The 15,380-nt window shown below is 36.2% G+C and overlaps 1 protein-coding gene across 23 annotated transcripts; it reads right to left on the reverse strand.

Annotated features, from left to right (window-relative positions):
* Positions 1-4,512: 4,512 nt before the first annotated feature.
* Positions 4,513-14,958, reverse strand: LOC107782693 (DEAD-box ATP-dependent RNA helicase 10). 23 transcript variants are annotated; one of them, XR_012706546.1, is made up of 8 exons: positions 14,823-14,958; positions 14,093-14,251; positions 13,598-13,721; positions 13,311-13,512; positions 12,056-12,129; positions 11,587-11,614; positions 11,266-11,334; positions 10,324-10,573 (listed from the first exon to the last, which is right to left on the reverse strand). XR_012706546.1 is itself a non-coding variant. In XM_075247759.1 (5 exons), exons 1-5 carry the CDS (start codon positions 13,315-13,317, stop codon positions 8,985-8,987), a joined length of 273 nt encoding a protein of 90 aa, XP_075103860.1. In that variant the 5' UTR covers positions 13,318-13,447; the 3' UTR covers positions 4,513-8,984. The 23 variants fall into 23 exon arrangements, 2 of the variants coding, with proteins under 2 accessions (XP_075103860.1, XP_075103859.1); XR_001647303.2 differs by lacking the exon at positions 11,587-11,614 and having other exon boundaries at positions 13,316-13,512; XR_012706537.1 differs by lacking the exon at positions 11,587-11,614.
* Between the last annotated feature and the right edge of the window lie 422 nt (positions 14,959-15,380).

Consider the following 15,380-nt stretch of genomic DNA (forward strand, 5'->3'; position numbering starts at 1 on the left):
TATCATTATGATAATGCAGTGCTTGTAATGCTGAGATTGGTGTTATTGATATATTCCTTGTAGTATTTTGTTGGGTTGTGGATGTGTTGTTAGGATTGTTTTGGTGTTACTTTGGCAGGCGGATAGGCCCAATTACAGGGGGAACTCTGCCAAAATTTCTAAACAATTTGGGAGTTAGTAAAATTTGGAGGATTGAGATTTGCAAAGTAAGAGATAAATATGTTATGCCTTTGAGGGCAAATGATCCTAAGCGGGGAAGAATGTAGCAACCCGGAAATATTTTGAAGTACTTCAACAATATCAAGAAAGTTGATGTGTGCGTAGGCACGAGTTACTATAGCTAGTTGAGACTAATACCGTGTGTCAAAGTGAAAATCAAGTCTTTTGGAAATGATTGGAGAGTTAGGGAATTTGCTTTAAAGCTTATAAGAATGGAGAAAAGAAATATCTCAATTGAGATGATGTCGTCGGACCCGTGTTAAATTGCGGGAACGTAGAATCACCCACAAGTATGTGTGTAAGAATACACTCAATAATTTAAAGTCCTCAGAAAGATTCTTGGCACGTTCGAGGACGAACGTATGTTTAAGAGGTAGAGAATGTAACGACCCAACTTATCGTTTTAAGAATTAATGCCCCGTTCAACGACTTAAGGTCCCGAGAAACTTTATAATATGTATTATGACCCGCGGGTGCAGTCGAGTTTGATTTTCGGAAGATTTAGAATTTAATTGAAAGAGAAATTCTCATTTTGAAGCTTAAATGAAAGAGTTGACTTTTGAGAAAATAACCTCGGAATAGAATTTTGATGATGTCAATAGCTTCGTATGGTAATTTTGGACTTAGGCGCGTGTTCGGATTTGGATTTGGAAGTCCGTAGGACAATTCGATGCATTTTGGCGAAAGTTGGAAAATAGACGATTTTCGAAAAGTTCCATTGAAGGTTGAATTTCTTATAACGAGGTCGGAATCTGATTCTAGAAATTGGAATAGGTCCGTTATGTCACTTATGACTTGTGTACAAAATTTGAGGTCAATCGGACTTGATTCGATAGATTTCGGCATCAAATGTTGAAGTTGGAAATTTCATAATAGACTAAAGTTTCAAGTGAGTTCGCACAACACCTAACTTCAAATGTGCATACATCTCTTCATATGAATATTTATATAGTGTGTTACCTATCAAAAGAAAGGTCTATGTGTCTAGTTTCCAACGCTTCAAACCGTTTGTCATTTGGACACTGCTACAAGAAGTTATGACCAAATTACCAAAGGCTGGAAAAATGCGATTCTGCTATCGCAAAATCGTTATGCGATCGTGAAACTGCTTCTGCGACCGTAAAACTGGTCGCAGAATGGACTAGAACAACCCAGTTCTGGGCACAAATTTTGCGATCAATTCTGCGGCCCGCATACCCATTCCGCGACCGCAGACCTGCTTTCGCAGGGTTAATTTTTCTATTTTCATAACTCGACCCCATTTTGACAAATAGGCTTTGAGGCTATTTTGGGTTATTTTTCTGAGGGTTTTAGAGAGAGGTAAGAGCATTTTAGAGAGAGAAGGAGGGAATCTAATATTCTAATCATCCAATCTTCAGGAATCAAGGAAGCTAATCACAAGATCTTCATCTAAGAAGTAAGATTCAACCCCTAGTGTTCAATTGCGAGTTTGGGGTAAAAGATTGGTGATTGGGAGTATGATTCTTAGGTGTAAGAGTATTATGTATATATGCTTGTACTAATAAGGTTTGTAGGAAGATTTTTGAGATCAAATAAGTAAAGATTGGGTTGTGGAATGAAGACAATCTTGTAGAAGAACCTTGTAACCAAATTTGCACACCTAGTGTTTGATAAAATGCTCAAATGAGCTGAAACCATGAAAATCTTCCTAATTATGGTTCACTTTTGTTATGCATCTAAATAGATTGAAGTTGCTAGAATTTTCAGAACCTCGTAGTAATATAAGAAAGGCTCAAGAAAGATTGGAGCCGTCCGGAGGTCAATTCAAGCAAGAAGGGGATTTTGGAATATCAGCCTAACTTTAAAAAGGTAAGTGTCTTACTTAACCTCAAGTGGGGGAATTACCCCTTAGGCATTGAGTCTTATGTGCAATTTGTGTAATTGAAAACCATGTACACGAGGTGACGAGTACGTACTTGGTTTATATGTGCAAATTTCATTGGTTAAAAATCCTTAGACATCCTTATGTATTAAATTGGAAATTATTGACACTTATTAAATCCTCTATTTGGCATGCCTAGATCCTTGTTTGTTGAAATTATTTTTACATGATGATTTGGTGTGATTGCCACCTTTATTTTTATGTGAAATATTATTTTGTTGAGTTGTTCACTTCCAGATATTTTGTTAATATTTTTGTGCACATTATGGTCGAGCCATGGGCTCCTTATTGTGGAAAATAAGGTATTGTTGATTTTTGTGGCAAGTTGTGATATTTGAGCACTTGATGTGCAATCTGTGATAATTTGTAATATTTGAGCACTCGATGTGCAATTTGTGATAATTTATAATATTTGAGCATTTGATGTGCAATATTTGATAATTTGTAATATTTGAGCACTTGATGTGCAATTTGTGATAAGTTATAATATTTGAGCACTTGATGTGCAATCTGTGATAAGTTGTAATAATTGAGCATTTGATGTGCAATCTATGCTATGTTGTAATATTTGAGCACTTGAGGTGCAGTTTATGAGATGTGATATTGGCACATTATATTGTGGGAGTTATGTTCGGGTGTTTGCACGAGGTTTCTGTCGTGCTATTGTTACTATTGATTTATGCACATGTGGCGTGACAGGGCGGGCTATATATATATATATATATATATATATATGTGTGTGTGTGTGTGTGTGTGTGTGTGTGTGTGTGTGTGTGTGTGTGTGTTGGTTTGCGCATGTGGCGAGACAATGTAGGAACATTATTATACACGTGTGGCGAGACAAGGCAGGCATTTACTTTACTATTACACACGTGGCGAGACAAGGGGGGCTATGTGAGAGATTGATTTGTGATGGCCTGGGGGCATTGTTGTTGTTGCATATTTATTTTGGGACTACGAGGCGGTACCTCGGAAGATCCACTGTTGAGCACTTACTTCGGGACTATGTTTGCACTTGCCCTTGGTTATTTTATTTTTTCGTAATTTGTAAATTCTTATGTTTTTCGTGATATATTATTTGACTTAATATTTAGTGTTTTGTATTTCTTGATGTATTGTGTTGACCTTGACTTTTTCGTACGAGACTTTGAGGATTTGTATTTTTGGGTTGTACTTGTCTTTGATGATTGAGTTGTTTTAAATTAAATAAAAAACCAGTATGTTTAATTTAATAAATTTTATATCCAAATCAGTAGTTTATCTGATGCTTTATTTTAAAGGAAATGTCATTTTTCCTCTCTCAAACGATTTCTAAAATAAACATATCTTTTTGTTGATTTCTTACTTGATTTAAATATTTTAACCTTACTTTATTGAAAATAAATTGATCTTGCGGATCCTATATATATTGATATTTGGTACATGAGTTGTCCATGCAGTTATGAAAATAATATGGGCATGAGGTACCGGGGAAAAATATGATAATTTTATTATTGACACGTGAGTTGTCCGTGTGATGGTGATAGAAATATGGGTACGAGGTGTCGTGAAAAATATAAAAGTGGGCTGAGACCCGTAATTTTTATGATTTGAAATGAGGTGTCACATAGTGACTTTTACTTGAAAATATAATTATTCAAAAGAAGTATATTCGAAAGATAATTATTCAAAAGAAGTATATTCGAAAGATATTTATCTTAAAGAATAATATGTGAAGGATTTATATTTGAAGGACTTGACTTATTGATTGTACTTGTGTTCCTTATTCGCCTGAGCAATAATTATGATGTTCTTGTTGCCTTATTGTTATATCACTGGTTGAGTTGTTGTTATCATTGCTAGTTGTTTTCCAGTACTATTGTATACTGCTATATTGCACAGGTTATTAGACTAGTGAGTGTCTTGATTGTACCTCGTCTCTACTCTACTGAGGTTAGTCTTGATACTTACTGGGTACTGACCGTGGTGTACTCATACTATACTTCCGCACATTTTTGTGCAGAGCCAGGTATTGGAGTTATTGGACTTGAGAAGAGTAAAAGCGGGATCGTAAGGATTCAAGGTAGAGTTGCTTGGTCGTCGCAGTCCCTTGGAGTCTTTTCATTTCATTGTACTATTAATTTTTAATCAAACAGTATTGTATATTCGGTCCTCGTGATCATTCCATGTATTCAGTTAGAGTTCGTGACTCAATACTATCAGTTTTGGGAGGTTGTACATTCATATTTGTTCCGCTGTTAGTTTTGGTTACTTATTTAATTAAAAAATGGCTCCAAAAATGTAATTGAAATCGACTTGCCTAGTCTTAGAGACTAGGTGCCATCATGACGCCTGTGGTGGGATTTTTGGGTCGTGACATAAGTCTTGCAATCTTCCACCCAACAGAATTGTCATAAATGCAAACTCTACACTGTCTAGAAGGGATCTCTTAAAAAAGGTGTATGGTGGGCAAGTTTGTGACAGACGCAACTCTAGAATTGAATGAGTTTCTGTCATGGACCAGAAACAAATGGAAGATTGGGGGTTCGATAAAGAAGATGGTGGGTTATAGCTTCTTGATTGAGTTCTCGTCCATTGAAACTGCTCAGTCCATTCTCAGCTCTAACTGGATGTGCAGAGGTAATAAGTGTCACTTGAGACAGTGGGCTCCTGATGTAGGGTGCATTGACGGGAAGCAAACCACTGAAAATACTTGGATCAGGCTAATAGGCATTCCTCTTCATCTTTGGCCAGAAGGAATTTTTTTCAAGATTGGAAAATATTTTGGTGGTTTGACTGGCTTGGACGTCAACACTACCGACAAAGTGAACTTTGATTGGGCAAGGATTCAAGTTAAAACCCACCGTATAAAATTCCATCTTTTGTGGAGATTAAGCTTGATGATGTTGTATGGTTAATTCTGTATCGTTGGTTCCAATTTGGTTTGAAAATCCAGTTGTGTTTTCGGCTAGTTTCTTCGAAGGGAGTACCTCTAAACTTCCTCCGGCATATTGCAGTAACGGGAAGAAAGAGCCTAGGAATCCGGTTGGTTTATTACCTAGTCAAAGCAATGGATCAAAAGATATTTCTGTTCAGTCTGATATACTCTCAATTCAAGCCCCACATGAACAAATGTGCGCTAATCAAATTTCAAATTACACCCACCAAAACCCTAAGTCTTATTTCCGTGCAACACGAACAAAAAGCCCACTAAGACATCCACTTCACAAAACATCACTCCATTATCAAATAACCCCATTACATCTATTACCCAATCTACTCTGGCCCCCAGGATGATGCTCAACGTCTCTGCTGGTATAATGACAAGACCGAGTCAGAAGATATGGGAAAACTTCTTAACTTTGATGAAGATAACATCTCACTTTGGATTCACAGAAATACTCCCAAGGTATGTAAAATGTTAGGTATCAAATATGTTGGGCTAGAGAAGGATATAACAGAGATGCTACAGCGAATTGAAACGAGGAAGAATGCTTATGGGAAGTCTAATTATTGCAATAAGCAATCTGGGAAGAAACAGAAATTTGTCCATGAACTTGATAGATTGGTATTCCGGGTGAATTATGATAAGGGTTTTCAGGGTGACGAGGGAAGGTTTCATCCATCTTCTTACGGATGAAGCTCAAGATTGTCTCTTGGAATGTAAGAGGTTTGAATAATGCCGACATACGAGATATGGTGAAGGCTCTTCTTTCTGAATGGAAAGCCGACATCATTTGTCTTCAAGAAACTAAGCTTGAATTTTGGTCTCACAAGCTGGTTGGTGGTCTTAAATTTGGTAGATGGGTGGATTATGCTTTTGTGGAAGCGGATTGGACAAAGGGAGGTATAATTATTCTTTGGGACAAAAGGGTTGGGAAGGGGTCTGTAATTATCCACGGTATTCATTCCATCTCCATTAAACTCTCAAATATGCACTCTGATTTTTTATGGTGCATGTCCATAGTGTATGCACCCATCAATAGGGAGGAGAGAACCAATTATGGTTGGTTCGGCTGTTAGGGGTCTTTGTGAGGGGCCTTGGGCCAATACCGCAAGGTTTTCTTGTGAGAGAAAACATTGTTCCAGGTTTGACAGAGCTCAAATTTCATCGAGGACTTGAATTTGATAAATCCCCCTTTATTTTGGGGAAAGTATACTTGGTCTATAGATAATTCTGCAGAGTGACTTTGAGGATCGACAGATTCTTGTTTTCTGCCTTGTGGGATGATCTATTCGGTGTTATCAAACAATCTACTCTTCCTTGTATTGTCTCGGATCATAGCCCATTATTTTTTGAGTGCGGGCACTGGTCTAATAATGTCTCTTACTTTAAATTTGAAAATATATGGTTGGAACATCCCGAATTTGGGGAAATGGCCAGTAACTGGTGGAGTTCTTTCAACATTGTTGGCAGCCCGGATTTAAGTTTTGCACAGAAACTTAAGTTGTTGAAACTTATGTTAAGGAATGGAACTATGTCCTCTTTTGGACATTTGAAGAATAGGAAATTGTGAATTCGTAATAGGATTCTGGTGCTGAAGAAACACCTCTTTCAGATGATCTACTTCTTTCCAAAGCAAGTTTACAAATGGAGCTTAAGGAGATTTTTAGATTGGAAGAAATCTAATAGAGGCAATAGATGCCTCTGGTTGAAGCAAGGAGACAACACTGGTTTTTTCTTCAAAATGGCTAATTCTCAAAGAAGGTTCAATCAAATTGACAAGCTGGAAGTTGGGGGTAACATTACTGATAACATGGAAATCATTTCTAATGAAATTCTTAGTTTTTATGAATCCTTATACATAGAGAATGAGTCTTGGAGACCAAAGTGGGAGTTTGTAAATGCTCCATGTATCACTAATGAGAAAAAATAATTGCTACATCATCCATTTCTAGAAGAGGAGATTCTGGAGGTAATCAAAAGTTGTGAAAGCGACAAAGCTCCGGGTCCGGATGGATTTTCCATGGGTTTTTACAAAATGTGTTTTGGGTAATTAAAGTTTATTTGTTGAATACTCTCAACCACTTTCACAATCTTGAATTTTTAAGAGAAGCTTAAATGCTTCTTATATTGCCCTCATTCCCAAGAAAACTGGTGCAAAGGAACTTAAAGATTTCAGACTTATCAGTTTGATAGGCAGTTTCTACAAGATTTTTTCAAAAACTTTGGCGGATAGACTTAAAAAAGTGCTTCCTAGTGTAGTCAGCTCCTCTCAAATGGCTTTTCTTAGCGACAAAAATATCATAGATGCAGTCTTGATTGTTAATGAATGCTTGGATTCAAGAATGAAGTTAGGAAAGCCGGGAATCTTTTGTAAGTTAGACATTTAACAAGCTTTTGATCATGTCAATTGGGTTTCTTTTTCTGCATTTATTAAGGAAGATGGGCTTCAGCGGCAAATGGATTAATTGGATCAGATTTTGTATTTCCTCAGTAAAATTCTCTATTCTCATTAATGGTAATCCTCGGGGTTTCTTTTCTTCGCAAAGAGGACTCCTAAAAGGTAATCCTCTTTCTCCTTCTCTTTATACTTGTCATGGAGGGACTTAGCAAGATGTTATACAGTGCAGTATATGCAAATTGGATCTCGGGTTTTCATGCAGACTGTAGAGGAACTGGGAATCTCAAAATCACTCACATTTTATATGAACTCGACACTCTGATCATGTGCGATGCAGCAAGTTTTGATTTTTAGAATGGTTCTAACTTCTTTTTGAAGTTGTCTCGGGGTTACACATCAACTTCACGAAAAGTTATCTTCCCAGTTAATGATATGCCATATATCGGTCAACTTGCCAACGTTTTGCAGTGCAACATTGGAACTCTTTCTACAAAGTATTTGGGCTTACCTTTGGGAGACAAATTTAAATCAGTGACAATACGGAATGAGGTGATTGAGAAGATGGAGAAGAAGTTGGCTATTTAGAAGAAACAATATCTTTCTTTGGGAGCAGAGTCACTTTAATTAACAGTGTGCTCAGCGCACTTCCTACTTACGCCATGTCTCTCTTCCCGCCTCCTTCCTCGGTTTTGAAAAGATTGGATAGATTGAGACGAAACTTTCTTTCGCAAGGAAATAAACAATCTAATACTTTATGCCTTGTGAATTGGAAATCAATCACTCGAGATAGAAGGAAAGGCGGTCTTGATATTAAGAACCTAAAACGTCACAATGAAAGCATGTTGATGAAATGGCACTGGAGATTCAACAAGGAGGTAGAGGCACTATGGAGGAGAGTGTTGATGGAAAAATTCACACTTGAGAGCCCCTGGAGTACAAAAATCTCTACAGCCTCTCATGGTACCGGAGTATGGAAAAATATCAGAGGCTATTAGAACAAATTCTAGTCAAATATAAGCTTTTGGTGATGGGAGGAAAATTAGATTTTCGGAAGATGCATGATTAGGTCACACCCCACTAAAATACCAATTCATGGACATTTTCAGCTTATCTTTTCAACAAAAGGGAGAAATTGCAGTATTCTTTTCAACACAAGGGTAGAATCATTAACCTAGAAGGAATTTTAATGATTGAGAAGTGGAAAGACTGTATTTTGCTTCGGAGGATAAACAACATAGCCTTGGAGCACAACAAAACAGACTCCATAGGTTGGAAAAGCGATCAACAGGGTCTCTTTTCAGTCAAAAATTGCTACCACATGCTAGATTCTTGCAGCGATGAGGTACTATGTCCTTGGGAAAAGGTTTGGAGAAGCAAGGCTCCTTTGAAGGTTTCTTGTTTCTCTTGGATTGTTGCTCGAGAGGCTTGTCTCACACAATCGAACCTCCAAAAGAGGGGGCTTCAACTGCGCAGTAGATGTCCATTGCGTGAAGAACATCCGGATGAAGTTTTCCACCTCCTCTTGCATTGTAGGGTCACTAGGCCGTTGTGGAATATGTTTCTGGTAATTCTGGGCATGAGTTGGACTATGCCAAAATAAATTGTTAAGCTCTTGCAAGGTTGGAGCAGAGAGGGAATTAGCAAGAAATCTCTAAGAACTTGGAATACCAACCTCAAGCCATTTGGTAGAATGTCTGGCTTGAAAGAAATAATATAATTTTTGAAGGCACAAAGAGAAACATTCACAACCTTAAACAAAGATGTATTTTTGTTAGCTTTTTGGTGCAATCTGGTAATTGAACATGATGTATATGTAACGTTAGATACAATAGAGGGTTTGTACAACTTGTAATTATGCCTGATGCACTGGCTTAGTGCATACATTTATAATATCTTTAATTACTTATCAAAAAAAATAATGCAAGAAACAATTTTTTAGGACTAGAAGTGTGAGAAACCCCATAGGAACAATAACAACAAATCCAGTAAATTCCCACAAGTGGGTCTGGAGAAGGTAAGATGTACGCATCCCTAACCCTACCCTGAAAGGGTAGAGAGGTTTTTTATTGCAAGATTGTCCAATTTTAATGGCAGCATGTAGAACCACACTAATGAATTAGCTTACCAGATTCAACAACACTAACTATTGCAAGATTGTCCAATTTGCAGTCAAAATTTTTCAGTTCAATTTCAAACTGAACTTAAACAGAAATAAAACTAACAACAAAACATGTCTAATTTAGAAACACTAAGATGCATGCATAAATTTCATATAGCAAAACGATCAAAACTTGAACCAAAAAAAAAAGATTTAAAAAAAAAATATACAAAACCACAAAGCATTAATTTGAAAACACACTAAGCTGAAACAGAGAATAAAAAGTCCAAAAAGGTCAAGAACCAAAACCAAGAATTAACTGAGAAACCCCATAGAAGAGACCAAGAATACAGTAACTTGCTTGATTATTTACATATTTAGAGAAAAGAGACCAAGTGTGCATATAGGTTTTTTAACAACGTATGTCGGTGCAGTCATAACTGCGATGAGCCCTCTATGAGGGTTGACCTTTGCCTCAGTTGGACTATGTTCACTTCAAATAATCAAGAGATGCAACTACTTAGACCTTCATGATTAATACTTTGGGAAAAGGTACAAACATGAATCTTGTAAAGAGTGACTAGTCATCCTAGTTATTGCTTTGTAACACTAGTTAGCAGCACAATCATTATGATCATGTCTCTTCCCTCTTTTATCCGTGTGATTGATTTTTATTCTAGTGGTCTCATAATGTCAAAACTCCCACATCCTTGAGCCATATAATGATGATTATTATGAGAGCACAGCAACACAAATAGAGTTCCGCAGTAAGAATACACTTTCTCTGAACACCTTCGGCGCTTAAGCAGATAAATTCAAACTCAATAATTGTCATCAACAAGATGTAATTTACATGGAACATCATTATAAACCAATTGCTAGATACAATGCTTGCCACTTGGCTTGCTTTCTCCCAACAAACCTAAAAGAGAAACTTTTCACTAAAGAACTAACCTTATACTTAGCAGGAAGAAAACGAAACTGCTGCTTCAGTGTATCAACAGTGGAATATTTAGATGCAGCTTCAATCTGAAACAAATTATAAACAAAGTTACGCAAAATACTCTTGACCATCTACAAATTATATGGTGAAAATTGGCATCGTTATATTTGTACCTTAACAGGATTTCTCAAACAAGCCCTATGAAGTTTCTTTACTTGTAGTTCAGTGTACAAATATATTAAGAATCAGACTTCCCATGCAAAAAGTTCACTCCTCGAAGGTTTCATCAAGAGTGGCATAGCAGAAACTATTAGGCATACAAATAAATTCCTTAAAGAGAAAAGCAGAACATGAGCAAATTAACTTGCCATTCACAACAACCCCACCTTCTCATTTTTCTTTCCTAGACAATTTCATGTAATAATCATATTGCTATTACGATATAGAGAATAAGTGCATCTACTGCCATAACAATGATTATTGATCATTAGTTGCATGCCAATATGAGAAAAAGTTGAAAAACAAGTAAAAAGCTCCTCCATTTTCAGGTATCTTCTTATATAAATGTCAGACCGAGCATATGATATTTGGAAAATAAAAAAGGAAAATTTTCACGAAAGCACTTTTCCTACCCCAAGTACTCAGGAAAAATACCTATCCGCCATCAGAGAAGGGAATTTCTCTTAAGAACGAAACCTAGAAAGAGAAATTATCCACACACAGAGAATAGACCATTTATGATTAAAAATGGATTCATATAAACCACGTGAAAGCTAACCTTGTTGGACATTGTAGCAGAAAATAGGTAAATCCTTCGATCATGAGGGATGTCTGCCTCATCCAATACCTGTTGCATGTACAAGTTCAAGACTCAGAATACGCATGCATGCTTATCCAACTAAAATAATCTGTTGTGAAACACATATTTATATTTTCAAGAAACCTAGACTTGGTTACGAATGGAAATCAAGATATTAAAAGATGGAATTCTAAAACAAGTCTGAATAGCATTCACATCGAATATAATGAACTGCATTTTATTTTTGGATACATATTGCTTCAAATTAATGAATTTCTTGCTTGGTCCAATTGTCCGCACCTAAGGCGATGTGCCAGTGTACCTCATGCTGTAGTTGGGAGAAAATCATTTAACTGTCAACCCACATGGAGATAAGCAAGTTTCAGAGGAACATATGTAGTCAAATGCTTTCTGCGGCTCAATATGTTGGAAAGTTAAAAAGTAAAGACGTCAATGCTGCCAGGAAAAAATGACAAGCAGCTTCACCTCTGACAAGAGATATACTGTATGCACGCTGTGGGAAATATGGACCAGACAGCATTCGAAATCATATCACTTGCCAAACATCAAAAGGCCTAGCCTTGAACATGCAGCAAATATCACTTTTAATGTCAACAGTGACATAATAACATATCCTTCAACCAAATGTTGAGAATCAACATTGCACTTTTGGGTTTTCATCCAAAAGAAAACAAAAAGAGTACATAAACAGGCAGAACGAGAACATATCTGGAATACTTTTAGCATAAGACTCAATGGACAAACTTACCAAGTACTTTATCGTACGAAGAGAAAACCCTTTAGTATGGCAAGATGATCCAGTAGCCGACCAGGTGTTGCCACCTACATCAGACAGCATCCAAATGAGCACTCAAACAAATGTCATAGATTAAGCATATTAAAAATCTGTAACAACATACAATAGCTTTAGTAAATCTAGTGTAACAAGTCGTCCACATGGCTTACTAAACTTTTGCTGACAAGGCAACAGAATAGATGTTTGCATGTTGAAAATAAGCCAGCAACAAAATTGACGAGTACAGTTAGAAGTTTTCTTTGTTAGGTACGCAAGAATTGTATTAGTAAGTTGCATCAAGATGATGCATAATGATACATCAGGAACCTTACAAAAACACAGTCTCTGACTGCACAAACATGTCCGTTGATTGGAGAAATCAAGTAAACTATCAATATCATGTACATTTTTTAACTTGAACTAAAATATTAACAGAAAAGGTTGTTGCAATTTGTAAATATTCTTCTTTTTTGTTCAAAAAAGGATCTGATTTCTTTCCTTCCAAATAGTCCACCAGATACAAGTGGGGATGGCTGCTCATCTCAGTATGCTTAATAGTTGATATTATATTATTTCCACTCACTTAATAGTTGACAATCTATTACATCCACTAAAGAGTTCTATAACATGAACTTTTGGTTAGATTTGAGCCTCTCATAAGGAAAAAGGTCACTGGTCTTACAATCCTAGGATGTGGCGTGGTGCTAAATGAACATTGTTTAAACTGAACAAAAAGCTTTGCCAAAGCAAGGCCAATGGTACACCAGTTTTGGTTTTGCTTAGATTGCTAAAAGAATTCATCATCAAACTTTTACAACCATCAAGTACCTCTTACAAAAGAGGTATGGATAGTAATCATTCATGAAGGACTTCTATATAAGCCAAGGCATTTTGCAAAGTCAACACATAAGCACATTTCCTATCAAATAATCTAAGAAGAAAAAGCAGCTAACATCCAGTAAATGCCTGGATAGCAGGATTAGGAGCCCTTCTCGCAAAACATAGGCAACAACTTTAACAAAAAGCTGAGAAGAGAATGCATTTTCAAACAAGTGGGGCAAGGTGATCGACTTCTTTTGGATAGGTAGGTAACTAACTATTTGACATCTAGTCTGAAATATTTTATACAGCTAAAAAAACAGATGACCCCCTAAATTATTTAAAGGAGACATCATAAGCTTATGAAGCTAACTGCACAGTTCAAATAATGGCATGAGGCTACAGTGACCTGACATGCTTAGTTAAGGCTGGGATAGGTATATTGAAGCAACAGCATCAGAGGTAAACTGCAGCCGGTACTCCTCTGTTTGTCCCCTAAACGTGCATTTCCATATAAATATTGCAACACCAACTCGTTTTTTTAAGGCCATTTTACTCCAACACCGGATCCTAAAGCTTCAAATTGTTCAGCAATTTGAATCGCGAGCTCTCTGGAATACACAAAGAAAAACGTTTGAGATTAAATCACCAAAGAGCTTCTACAAAATAAGATAAGTAATCAGACGAATAAGGGACCTCGTTGGAGAGAGAACGCAGGCAAAAAAGGTATGCAGAGAATCTAATAGGACTTGCAGTATAGGAATTGCAAAAGCTCCAGTCTTCCCAGAACCCGTTTGAGCCAGACCAGTTAAGTCTTTGCCTAGAATAAAACCCAATCAAACAGTTTATAAGAATAAATACTTTCACCAAATAGAGGATGATATACAAAAGGTTCAAATAATAAAAAAGGATCAAAATACAAATAATGTTCTTTAGAAAGGTTTTACAAACAAGTATACAAATTGGAATCCTTTCGAGTGCTTCAAAGTCCAATGATTGATAAGAAAATGTATGATGCCAGCAATTTCAGAAATGAACTCTATGCCGCCAAAGGATCTCCCTCCCCCCCCCCCCCCTCTAAATTATCCACTCCAATGTATGTGGAATCACTGCCCAAAGCTCACCCCCTCCCCCTCTTAGTTTATTAGCAGCAATCTCATTATTTGCACTCTCAAAATGTCATGAAAAAACCTTCAAAGGCATGAGGAATAGTTTCAGCTTGTATTTTAGAAGGAGTTTTCCAACCCAAATTATCACAAGCCTCAATCAGTTGATCAGAAACTCCCAATTCTTTGATAGACTTCGCTTCCTCTTTGGATTCTTTCATTTAGCTGTTCTCCACAGTGGATTCTATTAAGACAGTAACTTTAAATCAACAAACTGAATCATGTTACTGAAAAGGGACTTAAAGCAAACCGAAAAGTAATCTTTCTCCCAATTTCTTTCTTTTTATTCTAGTCCATTTAATAATCCTCTTTATTTTCCAAAGACAAATAAACATTCTCTCACAAAAATCGACTCTGTATATTTCCCTTCAACTTTTCAATACTCAAAGCAGCAAATTTATTGGGAAGATTTAAAAAATGACGTATGAAGCGAAATATATTCAATATTAACTTATTGATGAAGTTTGTAACTCTCATACTTTATCAAATCCATCTATGATTATCAAATAGCTCATTCAAAGGCATTTACAATCCATTGTAAAGTTACTTTTTTTTATTTGAGAAAAAAAAATAATCCAATGTGTAGTCACCTAAGATAAGAAAGACGAATTGTACCATTTAAAGGACAAAATTTATCTCGTGTATAACTCAATAACATATTAACAAATAACAATTCACTGCAAGTCTTCATTAATCACATCCATAAACATCACGAAAAGAAAGGAAAATTAAAGCAGAAAAGGAGAAGAAGATACCTCGAAGGACGTCTAAGTACGGAATGGAGGCGGCAGTGGTGTTTTTCAATTTGTGTACTCCAACTAGAAGTTGCCCTATTTACTTTTAATTTTGCCCTTTGAAGTTGTAGGAAAGAAAATAAAAAAAAATAGAAATAGATTCAGATTTGGGTTCGAACAATAGCAAATGGACTATATATTTTCCTTTCAAAATATAGAGTAATAATTTTGGTGTTAACGAGAGTGTCAATAGATATTTAAAAATTAACTAAATCGTACCCTATTGAATTGATTTTTAGGTTTTTTTTTAATAAAAGTATATATTTTTTATATAAATTTATAATTGTACCGTTAATTAGGTTGAGTTTTATTTGGGAAAATGCATAAGTAACTCCTGACCTATACCCGGATTTTCAGCTACACACTTTATCTTTGCGAGAATCCTACTACCCCCTTAACTTTTTTTAAATGGAATAAATACCACCCTAAAACTAGACAACCAAACTCTTGGCAAGTGGTGAACTACACGCGCTGCCACATGTATATTTAGTACTTTTTTTATTCTTTCTTCTTTTTCTT

The sequence above is a fragment of the Nicotiana tabacum genome, chromosome 24 (genome assembly GCF_000715075.1).
Source record: "Nicotiana tabacum cultivar K326 chromosome 24, ASM71507v2, whole genome shotgun sequence".
Taxonomy (NCBI): Eukaryota; Viridiplantae; Streptophyta; class Magnoliopsida; order Solanales; family Solanaceae; genus Nicotiana; species Nicotiana tabacum.